At 34.0% G+C, this 25,602-nt stretch overlaps 1 protein-coding gene across 1 annotated transcript in view; it reads left to right on the top strand.

Annotated features, from left to right (window-relative positions):
- The window catches only part of LOC128552082 (uncharacterized), a 45,781-nt gene extending 20,684 nt beyond the window's left edge, over window positions 1–25,097 (top strand). The window contains exons 7-15 of the mRNA XM_053533086.1: window positions 1,544–4,609; window positions 7,068–7,190; window positions 9,331–12,153; window positions 14,196–14,308; window positions 15,041–15,102; window positions 16,759–16,898; window positions 17,428–17,533; window positions 20,086–20,108; window positions 24,730–25,097. Of these exons, the coding sequence (XP_053389061.1) occupies window positions 1,544–4,609; window positions 7,068–7,190; window positions 9,331–12,153; window positions 14,196–14,308; window positions 15,041–15,102; window positions 16,759–16,898; window positions 17,428–17,533; window positions 20,086–20,108; window positions 24,730–24,893 (6,620 nt within the window). The 3' untranslated portion in view covers window positions 24,894–25,097. The remainder of the gene's footprint in view (window positions 1–1,543; window positions 4,610–7,067; window positions 7,191–9,330; window positions 12,154–14,195; window positions 14,309–15,040; window positions 15,103–16,758; window positions 16,899–17,427; window positions 17,534–20,085; window positions 20,109–24,729) is intronic.
- Window positions 25,098–25,602: the final 505 nt, after the last annotated feature.

Genomic DNA, 25,602 nt, shown 5'->3' with positions numbered 1-25,602 from the left:
GTTTTGCAACATTTTGTTAAACAGTTGAAAAAACTCTTCCAGGCCATAGAAACATTTAGGGTCGGGCCAGGAAACAAATAATTTCGTCGCTCTACCTCTGCTCCAATTTTTTTACCAACTTGACTTACGTAGTCTAGTTATGATAATTAGCGTAGAGTATAATATGCGAATTTCAAACTTTCCACTTTCTACTATAGGTTTATTGAAATAAGTATACATGTAATTCTGAATGAGGATCTGTAATATATTTCACCGATTTCGCATATAACGGCTTTTAAAGCATCATTTATTATCCGAAAAAAATTTATTGTTTATGTCTTCTATGAGTATATCACTGATCTAAGTATGAGTGGTGGGGGCATATAGATTTGCTCTTGTCCGTCCGTCCGTCCGTCCGTCCTTCCGTCCGTCCGAGAATGTTGTGTCGCGCCTAGCTCCAAAAGTATTTGACGTAGAGTCACGAAACGTTACAGGAATGTTGGTCAGCATGTGTAGTTATGCACCTGGGGTTTCGCGTCCGGATTCATTCAGTCGTGTAGGAGTAATGACCCCTGACTTTGTAAAAGTTGGTCAATTTAGTGTTGTGTCGCGCCTAGTTCCAAAAGTATTTGACGTAGAGTCACAAAACTTTTCAGGAATGTTGGTCAGCATGTGTAGTTGTGCACCTGGGGTTTCGCGTCCGGATTTATTCAGTCGTGTAGGAGTTATAGCCCCTGACTTAGTAAAAAATTGGTCATTTTAATATTGTGTCGCGCGTAGCTCCAAAAGTATTTGACCTAGAGTCACCAAAGTTTACAGGAATGTTGGTCAGCATGTGCAGTTGTGCACCTGGGGTTTCGCGTCCGGATTCATTAAGTCGTGTAGGAGTAATGACCCCAGAATTATTTTGTTTTTTAAGCTTTTTCATTACACAAGACCAGACTTCTTGTCCAGACTTTCTCAAAAAAAAAATTTTGTGAAACTTGTATGTTAAAATGTACTTGACCTAGAATCATAAACATTAGAGGATTGTTTTATAGGCTGTGAAGTGTTCTCTTTAGGATTTTACTCAGCTGGGCCAGAGTTATGGCTAACTAAGTGAAAAATACACATAAGGTTCTTAAACGCTTGTGTTGCAAACATCATAAAAATTATTTAACCTGAGTCATAAAACCATGTTACAGTGGCAGGAGTGGGGGGCACCTGTGTCCTATGGACACACATCTAGTTTTACATGTTTTGATCTGATTATTGAAATATTAGAGTGAAATACATATTTTCAGTGAAAATATAAATATATTTTTACCGATACGGAACTTGGAATGCCGAAGAATATATAATCGGGAATTCTTATAAGATATATTGCTGTTGTTGAATGTGACTTAAGACATGAAATAAAAAGAAAATGTGTTCGTTTTACCTGTATGATTAAAATGTCTGTCACACATGAACACCATATTGCATCTGGTGCTCACTCGCTGATCTATATTTCTATCTTACATTGAAACAAACAGATGTCCTCTATACCTTTATGTATGTATTTATGTCTTATCTTTTGTTTCAGGAGAACATACGTTATGTGGAAACACGCACACTCCATTGGTATATATGTCCACTATGATTGAAGAATGTCCGTTAAAAGGACTCCCAATTTTTGAAGACTGGCTCATGCCACATACAAACATATTGCATGGCTTTATTGTAACAAAGAAACAAGGTACCTACTCAATAAATATGACAGGTGATGTCATGCAAATTTCTAAAGTTCTAGATAATTTTGACAAGCTGTTGTTTGACGGTATCCTCCTTTTTAATTTTGACCAGATTACAACAACGTACTTAGGCAAAATTAACACTTCTGTAGGAATAATTAGGGACGTTATTAGAAACAACGTGTTCGAAGGGCCTGGTTTCAATATCACAGAGCTTGAAAATATTTGGCAAATAACTGAAGAGTTGAACGACTACAAAGATAAAATGGTTGATGAAACGGAATTTAGTTATAATGCAACAATTCAGACATTCACACAATTACTTGCGAATGACGTAGTTAAGATACAAGAAAGTATTTATGGCCTCTTTGACAGGATTACAGAAAATATTTTTGACGGCGATGGAAATTACGCAGGTTTCGGTTTAAAATTTAATGCGGATATAAAAGTATTTCAATTATTGTTGCACGATATTGACGTTGAAATTATATATGATGGTGAAAAAACGTTAAAATGTGAAAAGTTTGAAAAACTTGACCATTTGTTAAATGGTGCCAGTGCCTTGCGTTTTACCGGATCAATATCCAAAGAATATAGATATGGGTATTTTTTCAAATTAGAAAAAGGAACAATAGCACGGGGATCAATTTCTATTGATTCAAGCATTGTCTTTGTGCAGTTACATATGTTTATTAATATGCTTGGCATAGATTCGGAAAGTGACATTTTGCTATCTTACAATGGCATGCACTTCTACCTAGAAGGCACTATATGGGGATTATATTTAGCACGCATTAATGCAACCGCAGATGTCGGCAAAGCTTGGAATCAACTCACACTTCATCTCGATGGTAAGTTCAGTACTAAGGACAGAGAAAAGAGAAACGTTCAGGTTCTAAATGAATCATTTACAGACAATTTTCTAAATGTATTGAGACCGGCAGTATTTTCGATATTAGAAAACTCCGAAAAGAGACAAACTCTCGCGGAAGCTGGATTAGTGAAAGCAAGTACCAGTCTTATAAAGGCGCAGATAAGGCGTAATGATAGACTGGAATCCGTTAAAAATGCTACCGCTATATATGAAAATGATTTGTTATTGTTAGAAAAAACTACGCTTGGGCTTGAAGAAGCAAATGCAACCCTCCATGAAGCCTTTAGGAAACTTGCTGAAGCACAAGTTAATATTGACGATCTTTGCAGCATACATATGTGTTCACAAATATGTATACCTGGAATCAGTTGCAAAATTTGTAACTTAAACATACGAGGCGATCGTATACCTTACCCTTGTTGCACGCCGTTAGAATGTGTAACTAGTATCCCTGACTATGAATGTGTCATTGAAAATATAGCTTGTAGAACTGCTAGAGAAAAAGCATATATTATTTTGGAACGTGAAAACATTTCTGTAAGAGAGGAAATGTTGAAGTATGACGCCGTACATTCTGCATTTGCCTTTGCTCAGTTTAATGTTAACAAATCAAGAAGTTTGCTAAATAATGAAAAAGATAATTTGAACCTTTCCGAGAAAGGTTTCGAATTTGCAAAAGACACATTTATAGAAGCAAATGCAACAGTAGATTCAGTAAAGTCATTGATTGGATCAGCCATACTAGCTCACGATTTTGTCATTAATTACGGAAATCAGGATGTTTTTAATGTATCGGACTGTGCGTTCAACTTAACATTGACTACAAAAGACCTGGAAGTTTTTGATGTGTTTTGTAAGATAAACGCGTTTAGGATGGGATGGACGAAAATAAGAATAAGAATAAATTTCAAAAATATTTTACAAAGTCTTTGGCAGGCTTCATGGGCTACTAGTATCACATTTATAGATCGTTTAGGTGTAAAAGACAGAACACGTAGAAATGTTAGAGACACTAGACAATCCGATGCAACTGAACCATTATCTAACGATACTGTTGATATTGTAGGCAACATTTTAGGATTCAACAGCACTGTCAGCAGCAATACAGATAACAGAATATTGATTTTCAAAGAAAAGTGTCGGGCAATTTTAGTTGTCCAAGATTTTATTCAGAATTCATTTGAATCGTTGCAAGAAATACTTAATACTAAACATTACGTTCAAATTCCCAAAAATCTGACACATGCATTACATATGTATAATGTCACAAATAATTTTGCAGAAAATAAAACCGTCGAAAGTTTAGGTATAAGCAAATTATATGCAATTACTGCTTTTAACATGACAACTGATGAACTTGAAGAAATTTTAGAAGAAACTAGATCATCTGTTCTTAATGATCTACTTCTGACAGACATCATTTCATTTACATCAGATCTTAAAGATCAAGCGGATACTGTAATAAATGCCGTTGAAGCTATAGACTTTGTTAGTTATTGGCATACTTCAATGAAAAATAGAACGAAAAACGTCTTCAAAGCCGGCGAGTGTGATGATTTCAAAGACTGCGTTATGTTTTCAATTTCAACTTTATACAATCTGTATGAAGCAGAATTTATTCCAAACAAAACGGATTTAGTTGAATCGATTTCAAAACTTGAAAGTATCATAGCTGCTTATTTTCAAAATGAATCAATGTCGCTTGATGATGCAGCCGAAATGGTAGAAGATGCTCTTGTTCTAATAAGATATATCATCAAAATAAATCCTTTTTGCGCAGAACCCCCTCGTTTTCTTACTCAGCTCTTTAATCAGACAGTGCTTAATGGAACCAGTGTTTTATTACATTGTTATGCATACGCTTTCCCAGAACCTAGATACTGGTGGTTGAAAAACGGTGAAATTTTGGACGGACAATATACAAACAAACTTTATATACCAAGTGTTTATATGGAGGATGCTACTGTTAAATATAACTGCATAGCAGGAAATATTGTTGCTAACGTTACATCAAAAGACGCATATCTGGTTGTAATCTCAGAAGGTAAGAGTTATAATATTATGTTTTATGTAATAAGAAAAAAGTGACTTCTAGATGTTTTTCTTGTGATTCGCTGAGAAAAATATAACGCATAAGAAAACAAGAAGGTGGAGTTTGAAATAAAAATCTTATCTAATGACAGCATTATATTGATTATCTAGCGCATTCCTTATTAATTATTTTGCCTTCTTTCTGTAATCAAGTACTTCATTATTACTGCAAAATTTGATAGTAATCGATTAATTTTGATTAAGTATGAAAGTAACCATGACTTATGAGTACTTAATTTTGTAACTGACAGGTTGAACAATTATTTTTTAACAGTACAATGAATATTCTAATAGCATTACTAAATTTGAGATTGATGTAATATTTCCAGACATGAATAGTTTGCAATGTTTGCAGTACGCTTCCACAATCTCAGATAGGATTCATAGAGGGGCCTCCGAAGTCGAGTGGTTATGATCGCTCGATTCGAATCACTTGTCCCTTAATGATGTGGGCTCGAACCTCAACTTGGCCGTAGAATAAACAAGTTTCACCAACGCCAAATCCCAAATTTTCAGACAGCAGCGTTGGAATCAAGTGATAATGATAGCGAAGTGGAGATTATGTTGCTTAAGGATGTACGAGCGTTTTTTTTCCAGGATATCCGCAATTTTGAAAAATGTTTCTTCGAATATTGCTTTCTAACAAAAGTTTTTCCAAAAATTAATGCTACATAATTAAAATATGCCTTATAATGTACCATTTATACAAACAGATTCTACTTTTTGCGAAAAAAACATTTCAACCTTTTTTTTGGCTGGCATTTGCCTAAAATTGACGTAAGATTTACAATGGGGTAGGGGTAGGTAATTTCAAATATCTATTAAAGTAGATCAGGTTTGGTTTTGATATTTTCCTGACTGACACATATAATAATAAGCTATCATTGAAGTAAAAGTTTTCAAGATAGCACTTTATATTATCTAGAAAATATAAATTAAATCAAAAAGAACAAAAATATCAAAATTCACCAGTTTTTAACAGCTTTTCCTTAACAAATCTCTTAGATGCACGGTGACCCCAACCTTTTTTTCCATTTTGAAGCATTTTTGTGTGTCATTAAAGCTACAAAATATTTTGAAAATCTTTACGTCAGAATTTTTTTTGTAGATCTAAATACGTTTTTTCCATTGAAAATAAAGTGGGTGGGGTAATTATGTCAACATGTAAAAATGAACGAGATTTGTTAGTGACATTTATGCTTATATAATACTGACATCACCTTGTATTCATATTAACCTGTAAGACCTTAAATCCTTATAATATTAAGTGGGATATTAATATGTATCATAAAGTAACACCATGTTTTCAATTTTACAAAATTTCAGAAATGCTTAAACAGTGGGTGAAGAAAATGCCCTATAAAATTAAAACGAGTTCGGTGACCTTGTTTTTTCTTCTCTTGTTTGACTTGGAAACTAATGTTCTTCAAGCTCACAGAGTACGAAAAAATTCTTAACGTTAGAAAAATTCGCTCGTACATCCTTAACAAAATATCTTACCATTTCTACAGAAAAGTTCTGAGCTTTTTAAATGCCATTTAGGAAGAAATTTTTAGTTGGGTTACGGAAACTAGACCAAAGCTGTCAGACCCAAACTACATACGTGTGACACATACCATAATTCTACTAATTTTCAAAAAGAATTAGTTGCTAATCTTAACGTGGGACTTATTTCAGATTTAGTTCAATCTAAATAGTAATAAAAACTTATTAGAAAAAAAAAAATTCAGAATGTCTAACACTGAAATAGTTTCAGCCAGTCATTGCCTTTTCAACTGCTACAGAATTAGTATCTATTGCTTAAATTTACAAGTTACCTTTTTAGTATTTATTTTCCAGCGATAATACTTATTCTCTGTTTCATTGATTTTATGCAATAAATGACTATTGTTTAAGTCAAATATTCGCAATATTTGGAACCGTGTGAAGTTAACTTGGTGATAGAAATTTAGTTTTCAAAAAGCCTATTTCTAGGTAATCATTTTTAGAACATTAAATGATACTGAAAAATTCGACCCAGATATGATAAGAATTGTTGCAATATACTGAAGATCCGAATTAACACTTCAACGCTATATTTTAAAATAGCTTTCTATTACTTCATAACTGTTAAAACAAACAGTTTTACTAATATCCTTAACATGACTGGAAAGATTCCTTATAATCCATAGTAACAATTTGTTCAATGAAATATAATTTTGATATTTATGCATTTTATCATGAAAGATACGTTAACTGGAAAATATCTTTCAAGATGACGGCATTCTGATAGAATTAGCAGAGATGCTGACTCGTAATGGCTCGTTTCATTTTAGATCTTATTATTTCATTCATTGGCATTAGACTTAAATACCAGCATGGTACAAAACAAACTACTAACAAAAAGAAATAATAAGTTTTTTTTCATTTAGACACGGACGAATGCGAAGTCGCAAATGGTGGTTGTCAACACATCTGTCACAATACAGTGGGATCATACGAATGTAGTTGTAACACAGGATATATACTTTCGGATAACGGAGGAACATGTTCAGGTTTGAAAATTATTAGCATTAATTTGTATCACACTTTAAAATCTACTATGAGAACTTCCTCTGGCACCAATAACGAATAAAAAACAAACAACAACACTGAGTACAAATACGAGGAAAGTATTTATGATCCCCACAAGTCACGAAATACTAGTGTTTCGATAGTTGATAAATCTATGAGAAGACCGCTTGGAAACATAAAACCAAGCGAAGTCAATGCAGAATCGGTTTAATTTAGTCTGTTCATGAGGGGTTAAGAAAGGTACAACACCACTCACGCCCTCCGGCACCGGATTCTTCTACGGTATACATTGAATAGGCCCCGTGGTCCCAAAGTACAAGAAAACATAAAAGCATTGAGTCTAAATACATGGAGTATTTATATTAATTTTGTAGATCAGCAAACGTGCATGTATGTTTTCCACTGCTAGATTTCGTGCATTGAACAAAACTGTTACCTGTGCTAATTAGTTGACATACAGTTTTCCATATGCAACGATGTGCTTGTTAGTCCCGTTCACATAGGGGCTCTCTACGCAGATCGCGTTGAATCGCGTTTAATCACAATATTTTAAACTGTTTTCATTAATTTCTTACTCATGGCGTAGATAAATGTACCGTAATAGTACATGTCACAAAATTTTGAATGACCTCCGTTATCGAAATGTTTGAATGGTTTTAAATAATATTCATTAAGGCGTCATAACCGTTTTATGAACTTTATTCGCTAACAGCTTAAAATGTTTGTATCTTTCGTCTCATAATTAGGACACTCAACGATGATGTTCTCCCCGTCGAATTTCCCGCGCCAAACTTGGTAAAAATAAATGCGAAAAAATCTTACCGCTCGCAAGAAAAGAATAATTTTGAAAAAGAAATATTTTCCGGTCTATTTCTATCCTTATTGAAGAATTGTTGATCAGTTTCCTTAAGCGGCAGAATCTACCAGCATTACCGGCAGCACTCATAGATATGCGGGTTTGGAGAGGATATTTAATATTTCTGCTGGGTTTCCATGACAATGCCTTTCGTCATATTCTTTTCAAATACTTTGTCAAAAGTTGTAATAATGCTCATCACAAAAACAATTCAAAATATATCGATTCAGTTGGTTTTGAATTTATCATCAGAAGTATTTTAACAGAGTATTTTACATTAATTGCAAATTTCATCCATCACAAATGCAAACACATTTATAAATTTTAAATCAGAGAAAGGAGGCGAGGGAAATTGTAAATCTTATAAGTGTGGCTCGGGAGCATAGGGCAACTTGCACTTTTCATTACATATCAACAACCTCAATGAAACCAAGACTTCTCTCTTTACAATTAATTCTTATACAGTTTATTGATTATCATGAATAAGTCTTTAGGTACCCGGTACTAAACCAAGGATTTTAATTCCGATGAAAACATATTTTGGCCATATAGTGAAAACCAACTTATCTCAAAAATTCAAAAAGTTATTACTTTACCATTGGATTCCTGACTCAGTGATACATTCAGTATTCAGTATGTGAGTATAAATATTAATTCGTTCAGAAAAATACAAGCTTATAATTGCATGCATTTTTAGAATGGAGTTTTTAATTTGTCATGAATAATATAAATAATACTGACTAGAGTCTACTTGGACAGTAAATAATAATTCATGCACTCAAGTGTTAACGTGTTTATATGCCGCAAAGTTCTGGTGTGTATGTTGCAGTGTCATCAAAGGTGACGTGTACTATTTTAGAAACTGCAAAGACAAACTTTGAATACAGTATTTACTTCTGATTTTTTTCCAGCCGAATGACGTATCAAGCTAAAATGTAGTGGTGTAAAATGCGAAGAATCGAAATAATAAATATGTTCCAATAATTTTATCAGTTGATAAAATATAGGTAGTCGTTCGGATGCGAATATTAAATCACTCGTGCTACGCACTCGTGATTTAATTATTACGCATCCGAACTCCTGCCCATATTTTATTACTGGTAAAATATAGTGACATATTTATTATTTCTTAAATAATTAAGCACCTTTATTTTACTTCCTATTTTATGAGGTGCAGTATCAACACAGTTGCATAAAAAATAAAATACATCAAATGATGTTTTATAGGCGAGAATGTTAATATATCACTAAATTTGATATTTTAGATGTAAACGAATGTGCAATCCAGAATGGCGGATGTGATCACAGATGTACAAATAGACAGGGAACATTCAGGTGTGTGTGCAATATTGGGTATGAATTACAGAAAGACAACACTACCTGTGTTGATATAAATGAATGTAAAGAAAATAATGGCGGCTGTAGACATTTGTGTTCAAACGGGTATGGATCATTTACGTGTAGTTGTAATCTAGGGTATGAACTATCGCATGACAACGCGTCCTGTATTGATGTCAATGAATGCGATATAAATAATGGTGGTTGTGCACACCTGTGTACGAACAAAGAGGGATCATTTTCCTGTAGCTGTAAATATGGGTATGAATTACAAAATGACAGCATTTCCTGTATTGATGTGAATGAATGCGACACATTGAATGGAGGTTGTGAGCAGCTGTGCACTAATCAAGAGGGATCATTTTCCTGTAGCTGTTATTCCGGCTTTGAACTACAAAATGACAGCATCTCCTGTATTGATGTGAATGAATGCGATACATTGAATGGAGGTTGTGAGCAGCTGTGCACTAATCAAGAGGGATCATTTTCCTGTAGCTGTTATTCCGGCTTTGAACTACAAAATGACAGCATCTCCTGTGCTGATGAAGATGAATGTGAAATATTGAATGGAGGTTGTGAGCAGCTGTGCACTTATCAAGAGGGATCATTTTCCTGTAGCTGTTATTCCGGCTTTGAACTACAAAATGATAACATCTCCTGTGCTGATGTGAATGAATGCGATACATTGAATGGAGGTTGTGAGCAGCTGTGCATTAATCAAGAGGGATCCTTTTCCTGTAGCTGTTATTCCGGCTTTGAACTACAAAATGACAGCATCTCCTGTATTGATGTGAATGAATGCGATACATTGAATGGAGGTTGTGAGCAGCTGTGCACTAATCAAGAGGGATCATTTTCCTGTAGCTGTTATTCCGGCTTTGAACTACAAAATGACAGAATCTCCTGTATTGATGTGAATGAATGCGACACATTGAATGGAGGTTGTGAGCAGCTGTGCACTAATCAAGAGGGATCATTTTCCTGTAGCTGTTATTCCGGCTTTGAACTACAAAATGACAGCATCTCCTGTATTGATGTGAATGAATGCGATACATTGAATGGAGGTTGTGAGCAGCTGTGCACTAATCAAGAGGGATCCTTTTCCTGTAGCTGTTATTCCGGCTTTGAACTACAAAATGACAGCATCTCCTGTGCTGATGAAGATGAATGTGAAATATTGAATGGAGGTTGTGAGCAGCTGTGCACTAATCAAGAGGGATCATTTTCCTGTAGCTGTTATTCCGGCTTTGAACTACAAAATGATAACATCTCCTGTGCTGATGTGAATGAATGCGATACATTGAATGGAGGTTGTGAGCAGCTGTGCATTAATCAAGAGGGATCCTTTTCCTGTAGCTGTTATTCCGGCTTTGAACTACAAAATGATAACATCTCCTGTGCTGATGTGAATGAATGTGAAATATTGAATGGAGGTTGTGAGCAGCTGTGCACTAATCAAGAGGGATCATTTTCCTGTAGCTGTTATTCCGGCTTTGAACTACAAAATGACAGCATCTCCTGTATTGATGTGAATGAATGCGATACATTGAATGGAGGTTGTGAGCAGCTGTGCACTAATCAAGAGGGATCCTTTTCCTGTAGCTGTTATTCCGGCTTTGAACTACAAAATGACAGCATCTCCTGTATTGATGTGAATGAATGCGATACATTGAATGGAGGTTGTGAGCAGCTGTGCATTAATCAAGAGGGATCCTTTTCCTGTAGCTGTTATTCCGGCTTTGAACTACAAAATGATAACATCTCCTGTGCTGATGAAGATGAATGCGAAATATTGAATGGAGGTTGTGAGCAGCAGTGCACCAATCAAAACGGACCATTTTCCTGTAGCTGTTATTCCGGCTTTGAACTACAAAATGACAGTATCTCCTGTTCGGATGTAGATGAATGTGGCACATTGAATGGTGGTTGTGAGCAGCAGTGCACCAATCATGAGGGATTCTTTTCCTGCAGCTGTTATTCCGGCTTTCAACTACAGATTGACAGCATCTCCTGTGCTGACGAAGATGAATGTGGCAGATTGAATGGAGGTTGCGAGCAGCAGTGCACCAATCAAAACGGATCATTTTCCTGTAGCTGTGATTCCGGCTACGAACTACAAAATGACAGTATCTCCTGTTCGGATGTAGATGAATGTGACACATTGAATGGTGGTTGCCTACAGCTGTGCATCAATCAAGAGGGGTCCTTTTCCTGTAGCTGTGATTCCGGCTTTGAATTACAAAAGGACAGCATCTCCTGCAATGATGTAAATGAATGCGAGATACTGAATGGAGGATGTGAGCATCTGTGCACCAATGGAAATGGGTCGTTTTTCTGCAGCTGCAATTCCGGCTTCGAACTGCATAACAACAAGACCACCTGTATTGACGTAAATGAATGCAATATAAATAATGGTGGTTGTGAACAGCAATGTACTAACCAAAATGGTTCATTTTTCTGTAGTTGTAATCCTGGCTATCAGTTACAGAATGACAACATCTCCTGTATTGATGTGAATAACTGCGATGAGGTTAGTGTCAACTGTGATCGCCAATGTGTAAATGTAAAAGTTTCATTTACATGTCGATGTAATGAAACTTTTACTAGAAATGATATCTACTGTTATTATGTAGATAAATGTGAACCATTAAATGTAACCTGCCATCAACGATGTCTAATTCTAAATGGATCTCTCCTTTGTAGTTGTGACAGAGGATATATTTTGTCAGAAGATGGCTTCACTTGCATAGGTTTGTATCTGAAGTAATCGGATTGTTCTTATCTAAAGATTATTTTAAAATTCCAGTCTAGAAATTTCAATAATCAGAAATATTCTATATATTACGTACCAAAACGGGTATATTCATTCAGACAAAGGAAAGAAATTACTTCTCCTTTTCATTAATTGTTAATCCTCGATGTATTATATAGGATTGATTAATGCATTTTGATTGGAATCCTCTAGTAATCATTCTGTCTGCCTGATTATGCCTAGTGTCAAGCTGCGACTATAGTTACCACATCTGATGATCCAAAAGTCGGCGAAATCAAGGTAATTCGGTTTTAAACGCTACGATAATTCCTTCGCGAAATGAAAGATATGTTTAATGATACATATGCTGCAATGAATTTATGATTTGGTATTACATAACCTTTTAATATACCCCTGTAAGTTTTTTTTGGATAAACTCACACCGCGGCCATATTTAGGATCTATATCATAAAGTGATTCAATGTTAAGTCAGCTATCATAGTTTTGTAATTCAGTCCAACTTCAGTCGCTCGAACTCGGATCGACTGAATACACCCATTTACGCGAACCATGTTCAGTCCCGGCAAACGCCTTTTTAATAAGTATTATTCTACCTCGGATTGCTTAAAAACTGGTTGCTTAGACTCCCGAACCGTAGATCTGGTCCCAACGATTATATTATAGTGTTGAAAACACATTTTCCCTCGAACAACAAAAGGTGCAAGTCAATTTTTATTTATTGGCTATCAGTTTTATTTTTCAGTAGTGTAATTGTTTGGGAGATCAAACCAGAAAGGGGCGAACGCGAAACAACCTCCACAGCCTTCATTTCGAATTCGCCTACGATGGAACTAGGAAACTTTGACTTTGATTCCTCTAAGATAAAAAATCGGTTAAAAAATTATAGAGAATGCACATGTAATATCTTGCTTACTAATATTCCGATATGTTCGATCTTTGCAAAGGGGTTGCCGTGTAACACTCATATAATCTCTTCTACTTCCTTCAATGTCTGGAGGGATCAAATAGTCATATTGTCGTTATACATTTTCCAATATTGCTTCAACAAGGCATATCAGTCTACTCAATTCTTAAATGTCAACGAAAGTAGTTGTCAGAAGGACAGCTTTCAAGTGATTGAAAAATAGATATGTACATTTTTACCAGAATTTTGGATTTGATTGGGCGATATCTATACCCAGTGTCATTGATTGTTTACACTCACAGCCTTTTGTGCTGCTGTTAGACTCCTCAATTTTTTGTAAGTGCGGATGGAATATCCAGCTCGAACCTCGTTCTTTTTCTTGCATATCATATCATACAATAATAAGATAAAACGATTGATATTCTTACATTAGCTTATATAAAAAGCTGGGAATGCACAGTCGACAGAAAGGGCGCCTTGACGTTGACAAAGCGCATTGTTACCTGTAGTGTAATGTTATATTTTTCTCATATTGTTTTGATACTTTAAGGTATGAAGCACAACTAAAAAGGTGATTTTATCCTGTTTCATATACAAAAAAAGATAAATACACGAATCTACTACATAGATGTAGTTCGTAACAATACGAGAATCATCTTACACCACAGAGATAGGACTGATTTTTCAGCCCCGTTGAAAATACCGGAAATTCCTGGCCGGCATACAAAATATATATTTTCTGTAGCAATAAATTTAGCCCATTCCAACCGAGCCTTCAACATTTTCATTTTTGTCGTTTTGGGCGACCTGTGCAGTATTTACTGTCTACCTCATTTTGAATCAGCGATGTCCATCGAGTGGTAGGATCTAGTAATATATTCTGATAACACTTAATGTTTGAAGATCTAAATTCATAACATTGCAATATTATCAAAATTCGCTTAAACTGAATCACTATTTACCACAAAGTAATCAAACATTTACCGAAATATCATTGCATCACTAGCAATTAAGATAACTGAAGATTTTGTTCAGAATTTGTATCGTTGTAAGTAATTAATTAGTAATTGATAACATACATTTATATGTTACTGATATTTTTGTATTCATTGAAGATGTTAGGAATAGTTCCATTGTCTCTACTGTAAAATACGAAGTAGATTCAGGCCAGAGCAATCTCCAGAACATCTCTTCGCATATCCAAATATCCGAGAATGTGAAGGAATCTGTAAGTTTTGTCATTTATTACCTATACATTTTTAAAACATATGACCTTAACAATATCAATCCAACAATCCAAATGCCTTTATTATTACAGCTGCAGTTTAATAATAATGGAACCTGGTCATAATGTTTGTCGCACTAGACCACTATGTCATATTATTGAAGAGTATAGTGTCTAAATGAAACATGGTCAGACAGCTGACTTTATAAAACAAGGTCAAATTCGAACTGGATTATATCTGAAGCCAAAAACCTAAGTCGCTGGATTAAATCAAAGAAAAGTCTTGTAAACACTCCAGAAGCTAAATTTTCCACTTTATGAATATGTGTTTTCATAAAATGTTGGTTAAAACAGTGTCATCTGGCGATAAAAGCTATGTCAATAGGTCAAAATACACATTACTATCCGATCTATAGGAAACATAGTCGGAATGTGTGTCTTCATAAACCAATATATATTTCGAAACTGGATTATCTGAGTCTTTAGGACACTAAGCCAAATAATAGAAAAACTTTGTTAAAGAAATTTCTACACTTACATGTATCAAATATAGTTAGTTTGGAATGGAATGATTTAGAATATATCAAACCTTAAGGTATGTGCATTGACGCGATTATCGTATTGTAAGATTTATCCTTTTATTAACTATATATTAATAATGTAATAACACTGTATATTTTTGACCAACTTAACGTTATGTAACTTTAATCAATGACATTTTTCATGCTGTTTTAGCTCTTGTTATACTTCCGAAACTACACTCTCTCAAATGTGTCAATATCAATTTCTGGGATCAGGTAAGTATTACTTTTTCACTGCTATTTTGGAACCTTCTGCCAATTGCAATTAGTCATTCGAGATCATATCTGACATTTCAGTTTAGAAAGGTAAATTAAACGTGCACAAAATATTTTTTTTTCTATTGAGATGGTCACTATAACATAATAAGGAACGTACACAGAACATGATATCGCTTTCCTGTAATTGTTTCACGAAAGAGGTGTTAGAGTTTTACTGTGAATATTACAAGTTACTTATTTTAACTACTTGTATATCCTGTTTTCTCATATTCTTAGTGGCCTAAGGGGTTGTTTTATTCCCAGTAACAGATTAACCATTTCATAAAACAATACTTGGATGTCATTTTGTAGAAAATTCACATGTCTTTCAGATGGAGCCATGAGATGTTATAGAATTTATTCCATTTAATTATTTTGTTACAGTATTTGATAATACCCTCAGCCACAGAAATGAACCAAGAGTTACTCGTAGTCCTGTGGATTTAGATTTGACTCTTCATCACAAATAACTTGTAGAATTTAAAACATTAAAATTACCATTGTGTAATAAAAAGATATATTTTGTAGTAAATATATCAAGAAATATGACAATTAATTGCATAATGAATAATTTATAGGAAATTTACTAACACCACCAGACAAAAATAAGGATTTATTTTTTGAAAATTCAGTAAAACGTTCAAATCACTTGGAATTTTCAATGTGTCAGTTTTGTGCCATTTATGTCTAGAAAATAACAAACATCATATCATTTGACAGCTTTAAGACAAAAAACGAGAATATGAGGAACCCTGAGAATACGAGAAACAGGGATACACTTTTATCTTCTGATATTAGGATATTAAATATATTTTTATAGTTCTATTTGCTGTTTAAAAGATATTTTCATGCCATTTGGGATAAATTTGTTTAGAAATACGTTAGTTTAGTGCATAACGTTTAGTGTTAAATTTGACCGTCAATTTTACATGTAAATGTTTTTTAATTTTTATTGTGTTTAGAGGACCATGTATTAAAATGGTTATTGCCAATTATGTTATCCTTGTTAAATTGTTAGTATCCTTATTATTGCTGTCGTCATCATCAAAATCAATGTTATTATTATTATCATCAACATTACATGAATATACCTTATGTAGTATTTGATTCTAGCTGGTTAAATAGTCATAAAGTTTCAATAGTATTCCCGTCGAAACTTAGACAGAAAAGTGTCTGGATGTTTTAATTTCATCTAACGATAAATAGGTGTTGGTGACTCTTTCAATAACACAATATCAATTCCAAAATTCACTAAAGCAGGATTGTCTGTTTAATAACGTTAAATTAATTTAAAACAAATGATAACGATTTTTAGATGATAATTATCAAGGCTGGCTAGTTAAGGTTATACTAATTTATTTTAGCGCAAATGTGATGAAGGCTTAAAGGTTATTTGAATAAATCTGTAATCTGCTTTTTGAAAAACAATTAGAACTGTAATTGGTGTCATTTGAGGAGTCATTGTGACCCCGACCTCTGGGTTGGGCAGCTTGCACTTTAACCACTGGACTACTGCTCCTTGGTCGGTTTAATGAAAACGAATTGCTTGTTAACATGTATTTATAAGACTGTGTATCTAACAATGTAAAATGATTATCAATATTTTTTTTTCAGGACAGGCAGTATCATTGCAGACTTCACTTTGGTTTATGGTGTCGCAGTTCATTCGATTGATCGCTTAGTTCTTGCTATAGTGCAGTTGTACAGGGGTGTAGGAATACGATATGGTGGCACTCTGGTGAAAGCTAAAGCAGGTAAATCCTGAAGATCGTCAGTTTCAACGCTTGAGTAAAACTATTGAATAAGGAAGCTGGAGAATAAATAGGGCCTACTGGTATTGATATCTCAGAGGTTGTCTCTTACGAATGGTACATTCACGGTCAGAGGGTATTGTTCGCTTATATAACTATTACAAATGTATTTTTGCACAAAAAAGTCAAGTTAAATTGTGTAAGCAAATGGTTTTCTTTCTCTTGACTTTCTCTTATCAAAATATTCATACATGTATCATTATTCTGAGTCCTTGATCAACACATTGCAAGCATAGTTCCGAAAATCTTTAGTGTATGTTTTCACATAAAAAATAATTTGTATTGAAAATGATAACATTTCGTGATATAATTCTATATAGTGCTTTCTTGCATAGTTTACATATTCGCTGCCTTACCATAACCAAAAGCATAGAGTTTTTTTGTGGCAAATCTGTCATTAGGCTGTTTGTAAGAATGATCTCTCTCTCTCTTATTAACATCATTTTATATTTCCTGTTAAATTTAATTTCAGAATTTCCTGAAAATGTAAGCACTCCATGCGACATTCGTTATTTCCTCATTGGAGAGTGTAAAGATGGACTGCGGTGTCAAATCATAAGCAACAAACCAGTTTGCAAGTTTGTATTTTACCATAATCATAGTTGTTATAGTATTACAGAATAGCAACGAAGATTAGGAAGCAAACATGGAATTCCTATAGTCATTACATGTTTTCTTAGAAATATTTTACCTCTAATTATGTCTCCCCCACTGGAGGAGATATATTGTTTTAGCCCTATCCGTTCGTCCGTCGCTCCGTCACACTTAGCTTCTGATCAATAACTGGAGAACCATTTGACCTAGAACTTTCAAACTTCGTAAGGTGGCAGGGTTTATGGAGTAAACGACCCCTATTGGTTTTGGGGCCACTCCATCAAAGGTCAAGATCATATGGGGCCTGAACATGGAAAACGATTTCTGATCAATAACTTGAGAACCACTTGACCCAGCATGTTGAAACTGCATAGAATGATTGGACATGCAAAGTAGATGACCCCTATTTATTTTGGGGTCACTGTTAAAGGTCAATGTCACAGGGGCCTGAACCTGGAAAAACATTTCCGGTCAGTAACTTGAGAACCACTTGACCCGGAATGTAGTAACTTCATAAGGTGATTGGACATGCAGAGTAGATGACCCCTGTTGATTTTGGGATAACTCATTAAAGGTCAAGGTCGCAGCGTAAAGAACATAAAAATCTATTTCTGGTCAATAACTTGAGAATCATTCGACCTAGAACATTCATACTTCATAGGTTGATAGGACTTACAGCGGTGATAACCCTTATTGTTTTTAGGGTCACCCCATCAAAGGTCAAGGGCAAGATCACAGAGGGCTGAACATAGAAACACTTTTCAATCAATAACTTGAGAACCACTTGACCCAGAATGTTGAAACTTTATAAAATTGATTGAACATACAGAGTAGATGACCCCTGTTGACTTTAGGGTCACTTTATTAAAGGTCAAGGCTGCAGCGGACAGAACATGGAAATCCATTTCTTTGACTTTCGCTCTTGTCCCCTATTAACTTCTTGCCTATACGTCTATGCATTGGCGGAGACATGTGCTTTTCTACAAAAGCATCTTCTAGTTATTATTTGAATTATACTGTCCAAATATTATGGTACAGCTTAATCGAATTGAGTGGAATGAATACTAGCTTCTTATATTTTTTCAGACTGTTTCGTTTTCACATGTTACCTTTACATGTACACTGTATATGTTACTATTAATGTCTATGAGAGTATCATGAACTAAAGTTTAAACGTCTTAATCAATAAGTAGATATTTTGTTAGGTCATAAGTCACCTCGGCACGATTCAGATGATATGGCGGATTTTCGAATTTTAGTAATGTTACTTACCTGACATTACAAGTTACGTAAATGGAATTTTCAAGTTACTAAGCCGAAATTTCGAATGTTTCCAACCCAGTTTGAGTCTATTTGAGTCCATTTGGCAAGGAAATACAAACATACTCTATATGTTCGTGCAGTTATGGGTGTCGGCTGCCCTTTGACACTACGAGCAGCTCCGAAGTTTGAGAAGAGATTATAGAAGGTGACCGAGTAGTGTTCAAACTTAGAAAATTTCACATTTGACCTCAAGTAGGTTTTTGACCTATTTCGAGTCCCTACTACCAGAATATACGATATACAGAATGTACAATACATGTTAATCTAGATAAATATCCTGCAAATAGTTTGAAAACGAAAGTAGCTCTAGAAGCTAGAGTAAAACATACATTAATGTATTGTAGCATACGTACAAGTCTCTACATGCTGTGTACCATATATGGGTCTGTAGGTAAATGTTTCCACATTATATTTTTGCTATCTAAGAGTCAAGTCAGTAAAATGACTTCCGAGCTCAGGGTTTAGGAGAAATAGCCCATTAACATTTTTGGTCTTTGACAGACGGACAGACGTTCCAATTTTGCTGATAAGGAAGAATATATTTATTACCTGGAAATTTGAAGTTACGTATCTCGATATTTTTAGTTACTAAGTCAAAATATCGAGTTACTAAATCGAAATGTCGGGTCAGCATCTCGAAATATCAGGTGCACCTTTGAACTAATGCTCTCCATAAATTTCCAATACACATGCTTCATTAATATTGCGCGAAAACAATAACATTTTTATATGAGGAATCATGTCACATCCGTCCCATTTATCCGACAAAAGAAATAGATTGATTGACAAATAGAGTTTATGATTGTAATATCATGAATATGTGTGTGACATTTTCACACGTAGAATATGCCAAGTTTGCCTGTTTTAGGGATTTTACAAATTTCGTATACATAGTGAAATACAAAGTTTGTTTTCTTAAGCTTTTGATTTATGTCAGATTGTCCAAAAGCATTAAGTGTTTGAATATGTCCAAGTTAAAGATCGTATTAAAATGAGGTTTGGAAAAAAGCAACGTTAAGTATGTGCCCCATTTTCCGATATTTTTGTCCTCTCTCCGAACTCGGATGTCCCTGCATAGATGAACCATTATCTTATTAGCAATAGCAGTAACATCATTGTTATGTCTAGCTTTTGTTCGGAAATTAGTCCAGGCAAATATCTTATTTAAAACTTTTTATGTGTTTCGTTCATACTTTCTTTCTTTTATTTCCAGAAATGTATCGCAGACATCAGAGGGTAAGAACGATAATTATTAATTGCAAGGAAACATGTTTTTGTCATGGGATTTCTTTTGTCAGTGACTGACATTTTTGTCAGTGACAGACACCCTACTCTGTAGGTCGATTGCCAAGTAAATTGAAAATACTGTCTGATGAATATGCGAAGATATCAGATTTTCAGTAACATTACTTGTGGAGTTTAAGACATTTTCATGATTGTCATATTGCAATAATTAGAGGGAGAAGAATTCCCAATTTAAATATTTTAATCTTCTAAAATAAAAAAAAAATAAAAAAAAAAGACAAAAATGAGAAAAAAATAGTGTCAGATGGTACTAGTAACTGATATTTTAGAGAATAATATCTACAAAAACATATGCATATAGCTGGAATTAAGAAACCCTATATTAATTTCAGCATTCAATCCCAACAGCAGACTGTAGTATACAAGCAAATAATTCAAAACGGTCATTGTCGAATAAACTAAAATTTTCGGGCTACCAGACAAAAATATTGGTAGCCCAATGGGCTACCAGTAAATTTGCAGTTTTCTGAAACCCTGATTAATGTTATATAAAAATCTCCTTTAGATATTGAACCTTAGCAAAATTGTTATATATCAACTTGGCATTTCCTATGCGTTAAATGCAATATGTCGCCAAATACGGCATCCGTGAAGTGCCTTTACTAAACTTTCAAATGCTTTTGAAATATTAAATATAGTTTAAACCTTTCATTCCCTATTCAGCAAGATACAAGTGTCCGCTAATATATGAATATATTATAAATATGGTTAGAATTAATGTGCCAGTGCTGTACCGAAAAGCCTATTCTTTAGCAACATTGCATTTATAGTCGAATAACTTTAAGACAAAAAAAGGTTTTGGGCTCGAGTGCAATATTTACAAATAAACGTCTTTATTTTTACAGACTTATTTCCCTTTTCCTCTGTAAATATGACATTTCTCTGCATGCTTTCAGGGTTCGTTCATGTAGTTATGTCTGTTTACCAAAAACTGATGGTTCACTCACTTAATCTTTACAGCGTACGTCCACCCCACTGATTTATGTTTATATGTATAATTTAAAGGTATTATATACAGCAATATGAGGAAATACACTAAATACACAAACTAGATGCAATGTAATTTCTCTCAAACTCAGTTATCAATAAGGGTTACAAAAATATTTATTTAAAAAAATTATTGGTAAGAAAACGAGAACAATAAATAAATAAATATTTTAAGTTATGAATTACATTATTTTTCTGATTGTAATTGGTTGATATAAAAAACTGATATTTTATTTCTTTAATTTATCTTTTACTTGATAATATTTTGCATTTAAATTCTATAATCTTGTATACTGTACCGACCAGTCATTCAGTATATATTTAAGCTTTATATTATCATTAAAACAATAATAACTAACAAATAAGCCCATTTTTCTAAAATGTAAGACTGTTTTGATTAGAAGTGAATTGAAAAAAAAAAATATCTTAGATATGAATGAAGAAGTGTTAAGACATTATTAAAAAAGGTTTATTTCAAAGATTTCATTCTTTCTTTCAAAGCCATTATGAGATAATTATGACCTAAAAGAAAATCTAACGTTTCAGATAAAAACTAAATATTAAGCAGGTTTATATACCATTTGATAGATCAAGCGGATTAAGTATCTAATACGACACGTATTGTGCATAAAACTATGAGTTGCTGTGAAAGGCCACAGTTTACTAACAGAAACTGTTGAATCTCTAACAAAATTTTGTGGCACTCATAACCCGTTACTACATGTTAACCACATCTTGTATGTATTTTCTTTAAGCCAATGTATAAGTATTTCGTCATGTGAACAGGGCATTAGAATACAAATACAGAAAAAAAAGAAGAAACACGAACTATCTTTTGTCAAGTACAAATGTACTATTTTCCAGCACACAAGTTCGTTTTTTATCCCCCGCCGAGGCGGAGGGATATACTTTTGGCGTTGTCCGTCCGTCCGTCCGGATCCATATGTAGGAAGTGGTGCGAAGTATTTAAGAAAGCTTATATACATGTTTACCACTTTAGGGAAATGCGGCATATCAAGTTTCAGTCACATTGCTTAAGTAACACCAGAGTTATGACCCTTAGTAGTTTCTAGTGTTAACTTTATAGGGTACTATAAATATGACAATTTCTGCTTCACAACTTGTGACATATATGACCTAGAACTATTAAAATTCAAATGAATTTAGATCACTATAATGTAGTAGTGCACACACAATTTTGTCAGGATCTCTTTATTAACTTCAGTTATTGCTCTTAATTGTTTAAAAATCCACATATTTGTACATGACAAACTAACAGATTGGTAGAATGTCATTAAACTTCTTTCATTTTTTCCCATGAACATTTATTATCAACATGTGAAGTTGTGCACACCCAGTCACCCCTTCGTCCTGGACACCCCCCCCCCCCCCCCACCTCCTTCACCACCATCCCCTAGCTCACAATTTTTTTCCATAGTTTTCTTTTTCTTTAAACCTTAAATTTTCCTTGAATATTTAGCAACATTCAAAGTTGTACCCTCCCCCAACTCACTCCTCTAATCAGTTACCCCAACCATGCTGATCATACACAACCCCTTCCCAACATCTTTTCGTTATTTATTATCAATCAATATTTATCATCTACATGTGAAGTTTAGTACCCTCACCTCGTCACCCCCTCCCCCAAAATTTGTTTCATTCCTTCAAACCTTTCATGAATATTTATCAACATGTGAAGTTGTAACCCCCTCATCCCCGTCACCACCCACGATTCATATTTCTTACTTGTGCTCTCTTAAGGACATCTGTTGCTTTAAGTTCAAATATACATGTTAACATCCCTAACTTTTTGCCCATTCGGCGGGGGATACCAATTCATCGAATTTGCTTTTTGATTATACAATAATACATACATGTAGTAAACATTTGTTTTGATATTTGCAGGCCGTAGATTTTAACAATAACAGTGCCATGTGTTTCAATGACTACAAAAATGAACATTTTACAAAAAGATTTCAACTATGATTTCTGTTTTACTTGTACTAACAACATCAGGAGCCTCCCGTTACATGTAAAAAAAAACACATCCAGCTGCTTTATGGAAGGCCGATGGTTCTGCCCAGTGCCTGTCCGTTCCTGAAATAATGCACAGAGGGGCACCTGGGGTCTTCCTCCATCATCAAAAGCTGGAAAGTCTGGAAACCTATAATAGTATTAGTGTGATGTTAATCGAATAGAAACAAATGTAACATCATATATAATGCTAACACAAATATGCTGCGGTTGTGTCCATGACAGGCAATAAAAACAATACTTTAACAATTCTTTGTTATTATACATAATCTTCTGCAGTTATTGACATAAAGTACAATCACCATCCTACGAAAAGCCAAGGGACCGGCCGTTTGTTTTTCGTAATATCGCATTTTCGTTCGAGCGTAGCATAGGAAATTTCGTTATACAGCACCTTTATATCTACACGTCGTAACCGGAAGTATTTAAACATGTGATTTTCGTATCGGAGTACATTTATACCAATTTTGTATGTACATCTGGGTTTACTACAAATCTTATCCGATTCTGGTATCTAGAATATTAAACGTTTTTTTTCTTCACTTTTTATTCACTGTACATAAAACATATACATGGTATATTGTTGCACGAGAACAAAAATCGCAATTGCATATTCCGATACCCTCAGCTACCCTTTACTGAATAGTTCAGAATAATAAAACGACAATATACAGACGACCAGGAGTTAAATATTTTTTATTTTCTTTATGCAGTGATTGTTTGAGTTGTATAGATATCGAAGCAAGACTTAGTGTGACTGGTATGTCATCCAATTTGATAGTTATAGGAGAAAAAAATAACCACTAACTTGTGTCATAGTGTACAGCGTATGTGTTTCGAATTCAGTTACTACGTTTTCTTACGCCCAGCTAAATGATAGTGACACTTTCCACTCTAAAGTGTTTTCACGCCATTATGGAAGGTGTGAAAACTTAGACAATACAGGTATTTGTAAAATCGCAACTAAAACAAGTTGAAAACAGGCTTTAAGGGCATAACAATACATTCGTAGAAGCGCATTTTTCGTTAAATTGCATTTTCGTAAAACCGCGACTTTGTAACATAGAAATAAGAAGAAAAGCAGCCGAGACCACAACACCTTTTCGTTGTATACTAGTATTTCGTTAAATTGCGGTTCGTAGCATCGGGAATGCACTGTAAATCTTATTATATAAAACTATTAGTACCTGGTATTTGAAACATATTAGGTGATTTAAAAGTGAAAATATCGTCTGCATCTTGTCACTGGCACGAAAATACACAATTAGTACCATCGAAAATACATAAACTGAAAAGAGAATAAAATAATATATATATAATCATAAAATATTAAATTACATGTAAATGCTTCTTAGAAATGTAAACCTAAGTCTCTCCAACGGTTTTTAAAGTCATACAAACTTTCAGTATATTATATACCCATGGTGCCTTATACAGCAAAAGTTAACAAAGTTATTAACTATCGTATGTACAGTTGTTGTAAAATAATAAAAAATCAAAACTTTATTACTTTTGTTTAACTTCTTTACAGGATTTTCCAGTTATTCCTTCTCCAGTATTCAAGTAATTATTACTGTAATAGCTGGGCTTTTTCTTATGCTGTTGACAGTTACAATTCCGGTATTGGTTGTGCGGTATCGCAGAAAACACGTGGATCAACGGTATGAGTATTTTTCTTTATATTATTTTGCATGATTTGACGTACCCTGTAAATTGTTTGCATCAATTGATTTGTGTAGTTATTTTATAACTTATAAGTTATTTTAAATGGAGACTTTCAATGTTGTCGACATTGGATTATATTGGCAGTATCAATCTTTGAAACAAGTAAATATGTTGCACATATTCTGTTTCTCTCAGTTTGTTTGCTCTTCTGTGATTCAATAACATTACAAATTACAAACGAATACTATACATATTTCTGGCTCCGACATGTTGAAATGATGTTAGATTAATCGCACCGCTACACAGAATGATAGACAGAAATGAATTTAAAAGCTGCTTTTACAACCCCAAGGGTCGATATGCCTCTGTCATTGTGTTGACTTATATTACATTGAAGTATTCAAATAAACTAAATTTAAGAATAGTATTGTTTAAAACTGAAATGTTTTGAGCTTAGGTTTCCCCGTGATACCAGTTTCCGCCGGTACAAACATATATTTTGAAATATAAACATTAGGCAAATATATCATTTTCCAAAATATTTATGGAGTTTCCAAAAACAATGTCCTAATGTGCTTCGGTTTGAGGACGTCACTTAATTTCGCCGATGATGTGATTATGTACAATTACTCTCAAAATGTTTTTTTCCCAAATATTAAAAACAACTAAATGTTAACACACATACACTAAAAAACCCTAAAAGTAACAGTTGAAAATTTCAATTCCTTTTTTTTCATTT

The sequence above is a fragment of the Mercenaria mercenaria genome, unplaced genomic scaffold (genome assembly GCF_021730395.1).
Source record: "Mercenaria mercenaria strain notata unplaced genomic scaffold, MADL_Memer_1 contig_2017, whole genome shotgun sequence".
NCBI classification, from domain to species: Eukaryota; Metazoa; Mollusca; class Bivalvia; order Venerida; family Veneridae; genus Mercenaria; species Mercenaria mercenaria.
This window is presented reverse-complemented; position numbering and strand designations above follow the sequence as displayed.